We start from the raw sequence: 14,596 nt of genomic DNA on the forward strand, positions 1-14,596 counted from the left end.
AGAAAAAAAAAAAAAAGAGGTGAAATAAGGAAGAGAAAGTCCTTTCTAAGGGTGGCAAACTAGAGGGGAGAAAGATTTATTTAGCACAGACATAAGGAAAAGCATTTTGAAAAAAAAGACAAGCTGAAAAGGAAGTTACTTCTTCATGAAGCTACAAGCACAGGGATCAAGCTGCACAGCCTAAAGTAGACATTTTTAACCAGACTTCTGAAGTTATTACACAAGACACAGTTCCCCGAAAGAGCCAAGAAATTCTCCTTTTTTTGGTGGAAAGGTATTAAAATGGCAGCAACAAAAGAAGCTTTTTTAAAAAGTAGTTCCAACAACATCATTCTATACCCACACTTTGAGCTGCTTCCACAGCCCTGCTTGGCTTTTAGGTGAAGCAAAAACTGTGATAAAAAGAGAAGTTTAAATCAAACTTTTGCTGAAGAGGCACGTTTTGCTTTGGTTTCATATAAAATGTGAGGCTTTCAAATAAATTTGTTTCCAGTTAAATCAAAATTTTCCTACTCGTTTAAATATTTTTCCTCCTTGTGTTAAATATGAAAACACTGGTGAAATCCCCTGGAGAAGCTGCTTTCCACCGGGCGGTGCATGACAGAGGTGCTGCCCTGCTCAGTCCATGCCGCTGCCAAGCAAAGGCTTTACCGTGTAATTCCAGAACCAGGGCCCCAGCGTTCCCGTGAGGAGCTGGATGACTACTGTGCAGAGCATGGACTCTGTCACATCAAATCTACATGTGAGGGAGAGAAACAGTTCAGAACATTCTCCTGAGCACTCCTCTGAAGGGGAGCCTTTTAAACATCTTCAGTCAGGCTAAAGGACAAAATCCAGGGTCAGGATGATCCAAAGGGCAGGTCAGGGAAGGGATTAACAACCACAAAACCCAGGAGTATTAACGAATTAACAAAACCATTCTAACACACAGAGTATTTTACACATTTAAATCTTCATTCAGAACTTCTGCAATTTACAGTTCTACCATATCACTCCAACACATGAGGAAAAACAATCATTTGGTGTGCGCATGAGAGAATAAATGAAATTCCTTGTTCTGAGTCATGGTGAATAAAATCCATAACCAAGCACAATCCAGGACTCTCATCTCCTGACCTCATGTTTGCGTCTGCAAATGACACTGAATATATGAATTCTTTAGCTGAAGGTGCTCCTCCATCTTTTAGTGGAGTAGAAATGCAGCCTGTATTTCAGTTTGACACCTCTAAGGGAAAGGAAGAAGTTCCACCTCTCTCAGCAGCTCCCTGGCAAGTAATTCTCGATGAAGTGAGCTCTGGACCCCTGCTCAGGGGTAATCAATCCCACTCCATTCTGTATATATTTATTTGTCACCCCTGACAGAAAGGGATGAAAAAATGTGCTGGAGCCAACAGAGCCATAGAAATCATCCCTTCTCCTAATACAGTGCCATAAATCTGCATTTTACCATAACAAAAAGATTTTAAAATGGGATGCAATTAAAAAAAAAAAAAAAATCAAAGCATCTAGTTTAAAAGAAAATAACTCAGCAGCAGGGTCAGCTAGAACACAGCTCCTGTTTATTGCTGTACTTATCCGAGTGTGCTGGAACAGACACCCATCATGCCAAGGGATTAAAAATGGGCAGCACAGAAAGGTTGCTGTGGCCCCACTGCAGGGCTCAGGTGCAGTGGTGATATGCAGACATCAGGCCTGAGGAGAGGGGCCTCTGAAGTTCAGCCTGATAAGTATTTTCAGTTTAATTATCACAGCACATAACACAGTAAATAGCTGGGAGAGGTAATAGTTGGTATTTTAGGGAATGCAGAAGAGAAAGCCCCATGTCCAAATCCCACAGCTACTTTGGCGCTTCACAACAGCTGCAGTTTCTATTCCTTTTTTCCTATGTTATTTTAGGTGACATTTGTAATTCAGATGTGGACCCATTTTTTAAACATCATCTGGGAAATTTAAGAAGGGACATTGACCTTGGCATGTGCTTCACTTCACGGAGATGCCGGCACTGACAATCCCTGTGCCTGCTCTGTCAGGGTTCTGAGTCTGGAGGCAATTCACACACAGGGGATTAGTGCTGCATCCAGAACATTCCCTTGTCAGAGGTAATTTATTGAGTGTATTCCATGGACAATTCTTAAAAGGCCCAGTTTGACTAAACAAATCATCAGACAATTCAAAAGCCACCACTGGCTCAGGGCTCAGAGACAGCTGCAGTCAGTTCCTTCCTTGTGCTAACAGGGAACCCAAACTGAATTCAAATGGAGAGCTGTCCTGAGAAAATGATCCAACCACAAAAGGAAGCAGACACACAGGAGATGGCCCTGAAATCAAGTTAATCACTAGCAACACAGCTGATCTAATACAGCTTTTTAAGGCTATGTGAAACTACAGGGGGAGGTCTATGCAACATCCTCCCCTTCCTCTCCCAACACACAAAACTCCATGAAAAAGTCCAAAACCATAGCAGACAAGAAAAACACTCCTGCCTCAACAGAAGTTACAGGGCTGGAAAACTCACAGGGATCCATCGACCAGTTAATGCTCTGGTCTGAAAAATGATGATTCTTTTATCTGTCTCATCTGTATCTACTGAGCGTGCAAGTGGGATTACTAAGGCTGGGCAATGAACTGGGAATCTGAGCAGGAGACAAAGGACTGTTTTCTTAAGGGAACCACAGCAGCAAGAAAAGAATGTTCAGCATCAGAACACAAGAAAGGCTGCGAGTCACATGCTAGAAGTGCAAATGTTTGAAGTTATTAGAGTTTTATCCTAACTCATTCCAACCCAGCAGTTTGACTTGGATGCAATGAAATATAATAGCATGAATAAAGCAATCTGTACAGAAAAAAAAGAAACATAAATTAGAATTATTTCCAGCACCAGAAAATTCATGTTGAGGGAAAAAATAACATTAAAAATGGGCCATAAGTCCCTTTCCTTGTTATTATATGTATCCAATATGCAAATTTTTCCTTCTGCTGCTCACAGAGGTACGTAGAAATTGCACAGGTCAGGCAATAACCATGTGCTTGTTATGCTGTAGTTCATTATTTCACAGAGCAGTGAGAACTCCAAGAATTTATCATAACAATCAGGGGCAGCATCTCCACACATCATGGCTGAAAATGCTGCTGAAGGGAGGGAAGAGGAGGAGGATGTGGGAAGTATCCCCAACCTTCTCCATGAGCCTCAGCAGCTGCACAGGTTTCTGAGACGCTGCCAGTGCGACTGAGGGAGCAGGAGCTGTGGGTTACCAGCACCAAATTTCACACCCATCACAACAACACTTCAACACATCCCGCTTGCAAGCACAGAGAATCCAACACCCCCTGACATCAACAGAGACCCTACTTAGCCTCAGACTCTCCTTTGTAAATAAACGGGGTGTAAGTGTCAAAAAGTTCTAAGACCTGCAGTCATGGGGATTATTGCCTTCTCTCAGAGTAGAGATCCTGAGGCTGTTCCAGGAGCAAGAACTCAATGTGCTAAACTCTGACTTGGAAGTTTTCCATCCCTGTATGTCAGTATTTGGTGTGTGTTGTCTGTGCAAGATATAACACAAACTCAACCTCTGCTGAGGCTGAAGAGGAAGGTTGGCTTAGCTGCTTTTTGAAATCCAGCCCCATTTCCTCACCTCCCCTTTGGACCTTAGTGGCAGCAGTGGTGACAGCTCAGGTGAACCAACCCATTATCCCACAGCCTCCTGGGCCTGTACAGCTGCTCCAAAGTCACTGACCAGGAATGTTCCCCCAAATTCTCCAACTCTCCTCAAGAAAGGCCGCTTTGTTCAGCAGCCTGAATTCTTTCATTTTCTCTAAGGATTATTATTCAAACAGCAAAGTAACCATTTTTAATGTTTCAGTTAAATGAAAGGTAACAAAAACTGATTCTTACTCTCATATTTATGATGTTCCTTTGTGAAGCCTCCTTGGAAACTAATTTTCATCTCATTGTCTCTATATTTACATGTATATACACAGCAATAATTCCTAGCATCACCAACTTTTGGTATTTTCATTTTAAAAGATTGGAATAAACCAGATAATAGAGTAACTTGTAGGAGAAGATGGAGACCATGGTACAGCAGCATCCTCATGTCTCTGGATGGACCCTTGAGTGTTGAGTGCTCACTGGGTTTTTCAGTATGATTCAGCACCTCCAGCACTTCCATCATGAACAAGTGCACCAGGACTTAAACTGAGCAGTTTATGTCTCATGTCTCTCAAGAAAATACCCAGGCTGGACAAGGGAGAATGGCTCCCCGCTGCCAGAGGGCAGGGTTAGATGGGATATTGAGAAGAAATTCCTCCCTCTGAGGGTGGTAAGGCCCTGGCACAGGGTGCTCAGAGAAGCTGTGGCTGCCCCATGTCTGCAAGTGTCCAAGGCCAGGCTAGACAAGATTTGAAGCAACCCAGGCTAGTGGAAGGTGTTCCTGCCCATGGCAGGGGGTGGAACTGGATGACTTTAATGTCCCACCCCACTCAACCAATTCCATGATTTTGAGCTGTGCTGCAGAATCCAGCTCTGACAGGAATGGATGGCTCTGATCCCCTGGATGTGAGACAGCCCCTGCAGTCAGGCTGTGCTCCGACCTTGAGCAGCTAGAAACATCTTGAGCCTGCATGCACTCACTTCTCCTGCACTTCCTTCAGGGACCAGGACCACTACTGAATCCAAGTGGGATAACCCTGGATTAGGGAAGAACCAGGTGATCACACCTGGGTTCCAGATAACATCAGAAAAATCCTTTCAGGATTTGTGCACCATATTCTTTAATGATGGGTTTTCTGCAGCATGTTCCTAAAGTATATCACATCTGCTTCCACAAGGACACATGGAAATCCTTCACAGCTTGCCAGTTTGATTTTTGGGATATGCAGGAAAAAATTCTCTGTTTCCAAAGCAGAGGTGCCCCAGTGATGGTGATACATGACTCAGCTCATCCTGTGCTGCAGCACAGCAAATCCACAACCCAGACAAACCAGTTCCTGTGCTGGCAACTATGACAGGAGAACCAAGTCATTATTTGGGCTGTTTCAATACTAAGCGTCTCTCTGCCACTCAAAGTCACCTTTTTCCTTTTCAAATGTGCTGAGTATTCCTGTTCTTCTGTAAGATCATTCCCAGATCAGGTGTTTTAGAACTTCTGCATTTAAGTCTATCCCTGCTGTCCCTGCCGCCTTTGCATTGCCGATACCATTACAGTGACTTTCCTGGAGCCTCTTCCACTTGCCTTGAGACACTTCCTGCTTCCTCCTGGGGAATTCTTAAGCCATACCGACCTCTAGCTATTATTTGAGCTGTTCAGCCAACACCAGTTGCTTTTTGAAGAGTGCAGCGGCTGCCAGAACCTAATGGAATTATGTGATCATTTGAAGATGGAGACAGATCACAGGACTTTATTGATTCAACTGATTATTCTACATCCCGGAGTAGTACAGGGACCCACCCCCCCCCCACCACCTGTTGGGGAGAGGATAAAAAACCTACACAGCTAATGGATTCAGTAATTGGGCCCAAGTGAACAAAGTTTTCCTCCCCCACCTGCAGAATCTGTAGGGATCTCATAGAATGGATTCCATTTCCTCCTCCCTCAGGGGAACTGATCCTGCCATTCAGTCTGACATGCTCTGCTCAGATCCAGGGACTTGCCAAAGCTGGTGCAGCAACACCAGAGAGAATAATGGAATTGTTAGGTTGGAGAAGCCCTCCAGGCTCAAGCAAGTCCAGCCCGACCAATCCCCACCTGGTCACCAGCCCTGAGCACTGAGTGCCACATCTAGTTTTCCCTTGGGCAGTGACAGGGACTCCAAATATCCCCAGGCAGCTCTTTCCAATGTCTGACCACCCCCTCCAGGAAGCAATTCTTCCTGATGTCCCACCTGACCCTTCCCTGGGGCAGCTTGATCCTGTTTCCTCTTGTCCTGTCCCCTGGGAGCAGAGCCTGACCTCCTCCTGGCTGCCCCCTCGTGTCAGGGAGCTGCGCAGAAGGTCCCCCCTGAGCCTCCATTTCTCCAGGTTGAGCCCTCCCTGCTCCCCCAGCTGCTCCTGGTGATGCAGCCCCTTCCCCATAGACAAACCACACACTGTTCCACAAGCATACACTTTGTTTGAAACACTAATTTCCCTGTTTTTTTAAGATGGACTTTTCCAGCAAGACAGGCTGATTCTATAATTGAACATCTGAGGACTGTGTGGAAGGATGAAATACAAACTCCCCCTTTAGGATCCCCTGCTCTTCTCCAAGCCATATGATTATCGAGTTCTCTCTGTGCGGATACACAATTTCTTAGACAGATCTCATCACAAAACAAGTAAGTGATAACCAGGTGTCTGCTCTTTCCTGCTGCTTCAGAATTAAGGCAAGTCAAAAACACCATCACATTCCCTAAAACGTCACTATTACACCCTCTCTCTGAGGATTTTTGAGTGTCACAACATGGGATACAGACAAAAAAAAGCTCCTGTGCACAAGGATTTTTCTGGCTCCTTTCAACAGCTGTTTCTGATCCCACTTATTCAGAACTAAGGATACCTAAGTCTGTGCATTGCAGTGAATCTGAAAGGGTTGATAAAATAACCTTTTTTCAGTTTTAGATTAGTGAAACAAAAGATTCCTTACAGAAGTGTCAAACAGTGAGAATGTCTTAACTGGATAAACAGTCTCATTGTTTTTGCATTAAAATGAACATCAGCTTATGACAGTCAATTAACCTTGTGTCACAGGGTAAAAGAAGGAACAAATGTGTTTAGTACATAGTGCTGTGTTATCTAAATTAATGATACACACATTTAGGTACTTATTGTCTCCTCTGAATTAGCTATATATCAATGGTCACCACATTCTTATATTATAAGGCCAGGCAGAAAAATCTAATTTGCTGAAGAATGCATCCAAAATGCAGACTCCTCACAAAGGAATGTCCCAGTGAACACCAGCACTAACCCAAACACTCCTCTGCAGCACAACAGCAGTTTGGGGAGGTTGATACCTCCATCTGTAAAGTCAAGCACATGTCAAGGTTGGGCTTTTGTGTTCTTTGATCAATAACCAGAAATCTTTGATTATCAGGATCCTGCAAAGTTCAAAGGGAGATAAAAGCACTCAGACCTTTAGTACAGCACAAAAGTGAGACTCCTAAAACAGGAAATAATTTGAGCTACATGTCTAATTTTAAAGATTTAAGTACCAGAATGGGAAAGTTTCAGTCAATCTGCTTTAGAGTTGCCAGGGCTGTAACAGAAGTCTAGATTTTCTTTTCTTCCTCTAATAGACATTTTAAACTGATCCAACATCTTAAATTTTTGAGCAGAAACACAGAAGTTTCTCAAGAGCATCTGCATTACTGAAACAGTATCCAGCCAATAAAAGCTGTCATATACAAAAGGCCCATAGTTGTACTGTTTTAGCAGTATCTGGGTACCTATAGACCAGCAGTTATAGACCATAAGTAACAGTCTATTAGACATCTGTAGCTGTAGTATGTAGCTGTTGTAGAATTGTTTCAAAATCCCACAAACTAAGGGCAAATTTCAGTTTCCAGATGCAAAAAAACCCCAAAAAAAGCCCACCCCCAAAAAAACCCTGCAGTGCATTTATTTGAGATGTGGTGTATACTCTATGAATGCAAACACAGAATAAATTCTCAACATAAATACATTTATTTCCCCATTAAGGTTAGAGAATTCCACAGCTCATCAAGTCCTTGTGTTGCACCTCCCACCCAGCCTTATCCAGCAGGAAAGAGGATTTCTGCTCCTGACCTTCTTGGCACTGCAATTTTGGTTCCATTTATTGACAGAACCATGATCTGCACTAACCAAAAGGGATTCAGAACTTTAAACTGGAGGCACAATGGCAATTAATGGAGTATATTTTAAGAATTATGGTTAATATTAACAAATAACTGCACATCACAAACAAGCAGTATCAAGATAGAGTTTAATGAATGCAAAAGCCAGACTGCCACCATCTGACCAAAGCATTCCAGTCATGGGATAAAACAGCAGGTACTTTCCATTATTTATTTAGCTTTATATTACAACAAAGGCTCTGATTAACTAACAGGTCAAAATGATATTTTACCGCTCCTAACACAAGCTAAGGGACATTCACTATTAATTACAGATCCAACATCTGCCAGAAGCTCTAAGTGTGTCGCTATGGATAAAAACAATTTGCTACTGCTCTAAGGAGCTGCACTAGGGCCACACAAGGCACACTTCAGGAGAACAGGGTGCCTTTCCCTATCTCTCAGCCAGGTACTTACATGCCGAAGCGCAGCGTCCCCGAGACGTACGTCTGCCAGTGCGCGCAGTAAAACATGAATGTCCCAGCAAAACAACAAAAGAACATCCAGTCAGGGTTGGTGCCCAGCTGCACAGCAATACAAGTTCCCAAAACCACAAAGACTGCAGGAGAAAATCAGTCACAGAGTGAAAAGGGTGGATGTGTGTAAGGATCCTCACCAGAAGCAAAGCTAACAACAGGGCCCAGAGGAGGGACAGTGGGAAGGTTATCCTGGCATGGTTCTTTCACAGACATAAGAGATTAACACTTCCACTTGAAAATACACAGGCTGCACAACACAGATTTCAATCCATAGCAGTTATTAGAAGTCATTAATATTAAGTGTTTCTAAGTCTCCTACATTTTAATTTCCTACGATGCCTAATCTCATTAAGGGACTTGAGTGATTTCTGCAGCTGCAGGCTGCAGCGAGTTTTAGGGTTTTCTCCTGTATTTGCCAGACATTTTTACCTGTCTTCTGAATTCTTCTGATGCCATTAAGAAAACTGAAGGTCTGCATACATTCAAGATGCATAACATGCTTTCCCCTCCACCCTTTCCATATACAACACTGATAAACAAGTCAAAATTTAAAGCCTAAGACCTTTAGAATTTAAGAAACCCAAAACACCCAATCAGGAGTTGGACTCAATCTTATGGGACCCTTCCAACTCAGGACATTCTACGGTTTTACAATTTTTTTGTAATGGGGTTAAACTTCAGACTGGCTCAATGAACTTCACCTACCCAGGAACTGACCTGGACAGTTCTAATCTTAAACTCTGACCTGTAGAGTCCCACTCCTTAGGCTAAGACTTGTCTTGGTATCACTCTGTATCAAGTCAGAATGAAATAATACAGCAGAGTATTCTGACAACCTTTTATAGAAAATATTTTAGAACCAAGACCCTGCTAAAGCATCACAGAGAAACACTAATTCAGGTTGAATTAGTCACATGCTTAGATTTGTTTTCAATGTAATACAAGAGAAGACATTCAGCTGATCCAGAGCACTGTTCTATGGAAAGAAAGGTGACTTTTTCAGTTGAAAGTGATACATTCAGCACTATCAGTTGTTCTTTCTTCAGTAAAGAAGCTTTTTTATTGTATTGCAGATTTGATCCCTGAAACAGAGTAATTTAATCTTCCTACTTCAATTAAAAATGACAACAATACCTGTGGACAATGAATCACAGCCATGATCAAAAAGCTCTCCTAACGGAGTGCTGCTGTTTGTCCTTCTTGCTTGTTTTCCATCTATAGCATCCAAGGACTGGTAGATGAAAAGGCCACAAGCACAAGCAATGTATGCCCAGGGAGGAGCCTAAGAGAGAAAGGCAATCACAAAAAGGTTTAAAATAATCTTTTAAAGAAAGAAAGCCTGCAGCTGAGCTATCCCACAGCCTGACACAACAGTTTTCCCTTTGCACATATGTCCTCCTCACCCAGGGACCTTTCAGCAGCTGGTCCTTGCAAGGACAGGCAGAATGGGTTGTTACACATGGAATGTAAATAAACCAGTGACAGATTAATAGTTACAGCCCCTGCTCTAAAGCAGGAAGTTGCACTGTACAGCTGGGAAAATTGTAATACTACATTTGCAAAGCAGCGCACAACAAAGTCCTCATTAAATACAAAGATGCAAAGATGCCCCAGTGATTTCCCAGAAACCTGGGAACTTTTAGCCCACAACTTTGTCACCAACACTGAGCTCATCTTCACCAGCCCTTCACCACTCACCAGTTGAGAGCTGTGTCACGGCCAGTGCCCAGATTTTGAGTCCAAGAACATTTCTGGAGCTCTGCTGCACAGCCCCTCCACCACCAACTGTTCCCTCCAGTATGAGGTACCAGGAACTTTGCCAAATCTATGTTAAGAACCCTTAATGGTCACATCCACGATAAAAATTTCTACTCTGACAGAAACACAAACAATGCCAAACCCTGCTAGAGCAAAGATTACAATCCAAGTTTTTTTTATGCTTTTTGAAGCATAAACCCTTAAGAACACAAAAGCCAGGGAGTCATCATTACTTTGTCGCCGTTTACACATCCATAAATCAGAGATTATTGGCTATTTTGCAATCTTCACATCTGACACACTTTACAGAAGTGAGCATTTATGAGCAGCTTTTTTTTTACAGACCACACCAACAAAATCCACATACAGCTTAATCAAGCTGACCTGCCTCTCATAAATCCCTGGAGTACACCTGGTTTTGGCCAACACAGCCATGACTAATTTGCAGCACACCAACCTAAATATACTTCCTTCTACAGCTTGTACTGCTCCTGCATTTACCAAAACAATTCATTCTGCCCCAAAAGCTGCAATTATTCTCTGCTTTCAGCAGTGTCTGTACAAACAGCAAAAGGTGAGAAAGGGGAAATGTGTCACCCAAGAACTGAGCACCATATTTAGAAAAGGTTCCGATGCCACACAATTCCCTCCCATTTTTATCCCTCATGTACAGATTTTATCTGCCACAGTTAAGTTAAATTGCATCACCCTGAAGGTTTCTCTATTAACTTAAAAATCAATCTGCTGGCTCTCCTTTCTTAAAAGTTCCTCTCATAAGCAGCGTAGGTGTTTCCACTTACACCTATTTATATCCAAGTAAGATTTCACAGCTCTCTCTTTATCCAGGTAATTTTTCCTTTTTTTTTTTTAAACTCGGGTACCATTTGATCAGTCAGCACTTTTCCAGCTGGGTCCTCCCAGCTAAGCAGGAAGTATTTGCATCTCCTTTACTGTCTGGCTGCATCAGGCTCTGAGTGACAGCTCTGCCCCAGCTGCACCTTTCAGCAACAGGAAGGGAGGAGTCACACTTGAAAAAAAGCAGAACTAAGGCTGAGCTACAAGGAGGAGAAAATTTACATCAGAAATCAATTAGTGGTTTGGCGGGGAGGAGGAGAAATTCTGCTCCTGGAGTTTCAGAACCCCATTTTCTTCCCCACACATTTAACAAGCACCTCCCTGGTCATGCTGTGCCATGTGGCAAACCAGATCAGGCCAAAAGCTGCCTCAGCACTAAGTTATTTTTCAGTTCAAGTGAGGAGAAAATCGCGTTCACCTCAAACAAAGTACTTCTCAAACTGCTAAACACCAAACAGTGCTTCCATACAGCAGCCTGCAGCTAACACTGACTTTCTGATGCTCTGAGTGGAGCTTCCTGGGCGCTTCAAGAGTTTAACTACCAACCAAAATACAACAGTTCTCCAAATTCTAAATTCTGATCTGGTTTAGTGACCCAAACCAGCTCCAGGTTCCTGAGAGCTGAAGTCTCTCTATCAGACCGGATTTCAGAGTCTGAGCCCCCATGTAACCCTGCTCAGAAGTAAACACAAGTTAAACCAACCCACACCACAGTGCCACAGCCTGGAAAAGGAAGTTGCTGCTCCAAGTATTCCCTGCTCAAACTGAACAGTCACTGTCTATTTCACACCTGCCAAATTCCACAAGTTATTGTGAAACAATCTATTTCAACAGATTTCTAGGAGAGGCAAACATCCCTTTCCCATGTCATACGTGGAGCGGGGATGCAGTGCTGACTGTGCCGACCTACAGGAGATTTTGGAGCTTGGTGGGGAACAAACTGTGTCCTGCTGGATTCCCAACCTCACTCAGAAGACTCGGTTAGGAAGGAGTTCAGATATTTTAAAAGCTGGAACTCTTGAGACATTCCCAGCCATTTGGAGTGTAACACATTTCTACACCAAATAACTCCCTTTCTCAGTACACACACATAAAAGCAGCTTGTAAGACTAAACATCCAAGTGAAAACTTTTCCAGTGCACAAAAATGAGTCTTAAGAGCCTTGTGAGGTAACTGGTGATAGAGAGAAGTTGAAATGCCTCAAAAAGACTTTTGTACCCCTGAAATCAGGTTAGAACAGTTCTGCTCAGGGCAGGTCAGGAGCTTTTAGAGCATTCAGAATGAAGAATAAAACCACTGACTTTTATCTGGCCTCCTCACAGCACGGCCACAGCTCAGGAAAACAACTTGATGTTCCCACAGCTCCACCACACTGTGCTAAAGTCCTGACTGAGCTGCCAAGAGTCCCTGTGGCTCACTAAGCTGGGTTTGGTGGTACCAGTTTTGATATCTGAAGCAGCACTACTCTAGACTCTAGAGCTCAGTGCCTTGGCTCTGGTACAGCCCCAGCGTGTCCAACCCACCTGGCTCGTGTGGCAACTCGGATCCTAGAGCTGCAGGGGAGTCACCCTGTTCTGGGCACAGAAAGTAAACAGGTACCAGCTCCTCCTGCCACGCACGCCAGGAAGCTGCAGAGCCACTGCTCCAACTCCTGGTGGGGCTGAGCTTTGTGCAGCAGGTCCCTCATGGCTGCTTTGGTGTCAGACCCTGCTGCACATGGGTGTATTGGCCCCAGGAACTGCTGTCTCACTCCAGCATCCACACGTGCTCTCTCTGCGTGCCAGCATCACAGAGAGGCACAAACACGTACAGAGAACATGTTATAAGGACGATGACTACAGGCTGAACAGCAAGAACCAGCTCTCCCCAGAGAAACAACCCACCCAAAACCAGTGACAGCAACCAAAACAAAGAGTGTCAGGAGTCCATAACTCACCTGTTCTGTAGCTGTTGGGCAGTAACATACTAATAGCAGAGTTGTAAATATATTTATTAACAGTCCGATGATGGTGATCAGGTTGGGGGCAATCCAGGCTGGAACTCTTCCAACTAACCATTCCCAGTAGCCCTGCATGAAGGGCTCAAGCAGGGAGCGTCCAGCACTCTGGTACTTGTGCTCCTCTAACCGTTTGAGCTGGTGCTTGGACAGGGGCGGCGTGGGCAGCTGCACCAGTTTGCTGAGCACGCAGGCGGCCGCGGGGCCGTGGGCACAGCCCGCGGGGCCCTCCAGGTGTGACTCCCCACATCGCCTCTTGGTGCTGCGGTGCCCACTCATGGGGTGGGTGGCCTGGGAATTGTCTTGGGCAGGCAGTGGCTGGGCTGGAGAACCATAAGATCCTGCAACACAAACGGGCAAGACACACCTGAGCACACAAAGGAGAATTTAGGGTATCAAAAGTTTCCAGCTGCCACCCTAAAGAGCGTTTCTTTTGCCAGCAGCAAAGGAAGATGATTTTATAGAATTATTCCTTTGAAAGAGGGAGTTATTTGGAGAATTGCTGAAGGAACGAAAAGAAACAAGTGTTTCCAATGCAACTGTAAAGCCCTGCAGCCACCGGCTGAAATTCCAGCAGCAGCAGAAACTCCCAGCACAGCACTGAGCTGTGTTACAGACTGGGGCACAGGCAAAACCCTCACACCTCTCCCAGAAGAGCAGGTGACACCACTCAGGTTATCAACTGACAGCACTAAAAACTGTACCAATACTGAGAAGCCTTAAGTTACCTTGGTTTGGAACAGCTTTGTCTCTGCAGCAATGCTGGACAACCACTTAAAAACAGTTATGCACCTTTTTTTTTTTTCAGATTTCTGTTCCTTATTTCAGTTTGGCTGTAGCTTTTTCCTCTCTAAATTTAACCCAGCTCATTGCCTGTTCAACTTTCAAGATATACAATAGACAGAGAACTTTAGTTGGCCAGAAACAGCATGAACAGCTGTAAAAAGAAAATACAGGGTCAGGAACAGCTTTTCCAGCAGAAACAAGGACCCTCACAATGTTCCATCTCCCTTGAAAGCAGATGACCAGACAGATGTAACTCTCCAAAAGAAGCAGACAAGCAGTAGAGAAAGGAGACTAAAAATAAGAGTTTGCTGGGTTTGTGTAGGAAAGAAAGGAAGAATACAGAGAGGTCTAACGCCATGCACATTGCACGGGTAGAGAAAACTGCAAATCAAAGGTCATCGCTGGCCTAAGAACAAATGCTCTCAGCTCCACTCTCCACACCCTCAGCAAGGCAAATCCCAGCAATGAAAAGACACCTCAGGCAGCCCAGTCAGAGGTAGAAGAGAAAGTGGCAGGGCCTTCGCTGTGCTCGATAAGCTCGGAGGAAGTGAGCTACACCTCTCCAATTGCCAGGAGACCAGACCTAGTCACCGCGGGGGCGGCCCTGGATGACCAGGAAAATTAGTTCGAGTGCATTAAACTGGGTTTTTCCCTCATCCTGAGGGGATGAGCCAGGGGGAAAAGAACCCAGGAACGCTTCGTTCTCCAAAAAGCACGTCCGGCGCGGCTACGGCGGGCCTCGCACCGGGCCCGGCAAACACCCGGCTGGGGAAGGGCCCGGGGCACCCCCGGCCCTTCGCCCCCGCCCACGGCGCAGCCCGGGTGCCCCCGGACCCCGGCCCAGCCCGGGAACAGGCCCAGCCCCACCTCA

General features: G+C 44.6%; 1 protein-coding gene across 3 annotated transcripts in view; it reads right to left on the minus strand.

The window, feature by feature from the left end:
* CEPT1 (choline/ethanolamine phosphotransferase 1) overlaps positions 1-14,596 on the minus strand; it is a 29,987-nt gene that overhangs the window by 15,253 nt on the left and 138 nt on the right. Inside the window, exons 1-5 of one of the 3 annotated variants that reach the window (XM_066204173.1) lie at positions 13,668-14,474; positions 12,880-13,280; positions 9,465-9,612; positions 8,269-8,410; positions 652-736 (exon numbers count right to left, since the gene is read on the minus strand). In XM_066204173.1, coding sequence (XP_066060270.1) covers positions 652-736; positions 8,269-8,410; positions 9,465-9,612; positions 12,880-13,218 — 714 coding nt within the window. In that variant the 5' untranslated portion in view covers positions 13,219-13,280; positions 13,668-14,474. Of the gene's footprint in view, positions 1-651; positions 737-8,268; positions 8,411-9,464; positions 9,613-12,879; positions 13,281-13,667; positions 14,475-14,596 lie in introns of those variants that run through there. The other 2 variants (XM_066204171.1, XM_066204172.1) reach the window with 2 other exon arrangements.

This window comes from Chamaea fasciata, unplaced genomic scaffold (assembly GCF_029207755.1).
Source record: "Chamaea fasciata isolate MVZ Bird 193981 ecotype frontalis unplaced genomic scaffold, bChaFas1.0.hap1 SCAF_25, whole genome shotgun sequence".
Lineage (NCBI taxonomy): Eukaryota > Metazoa > Chordata > Aves > Passeriformes > Sylviidae > Chamaea > Chamaea fasciata.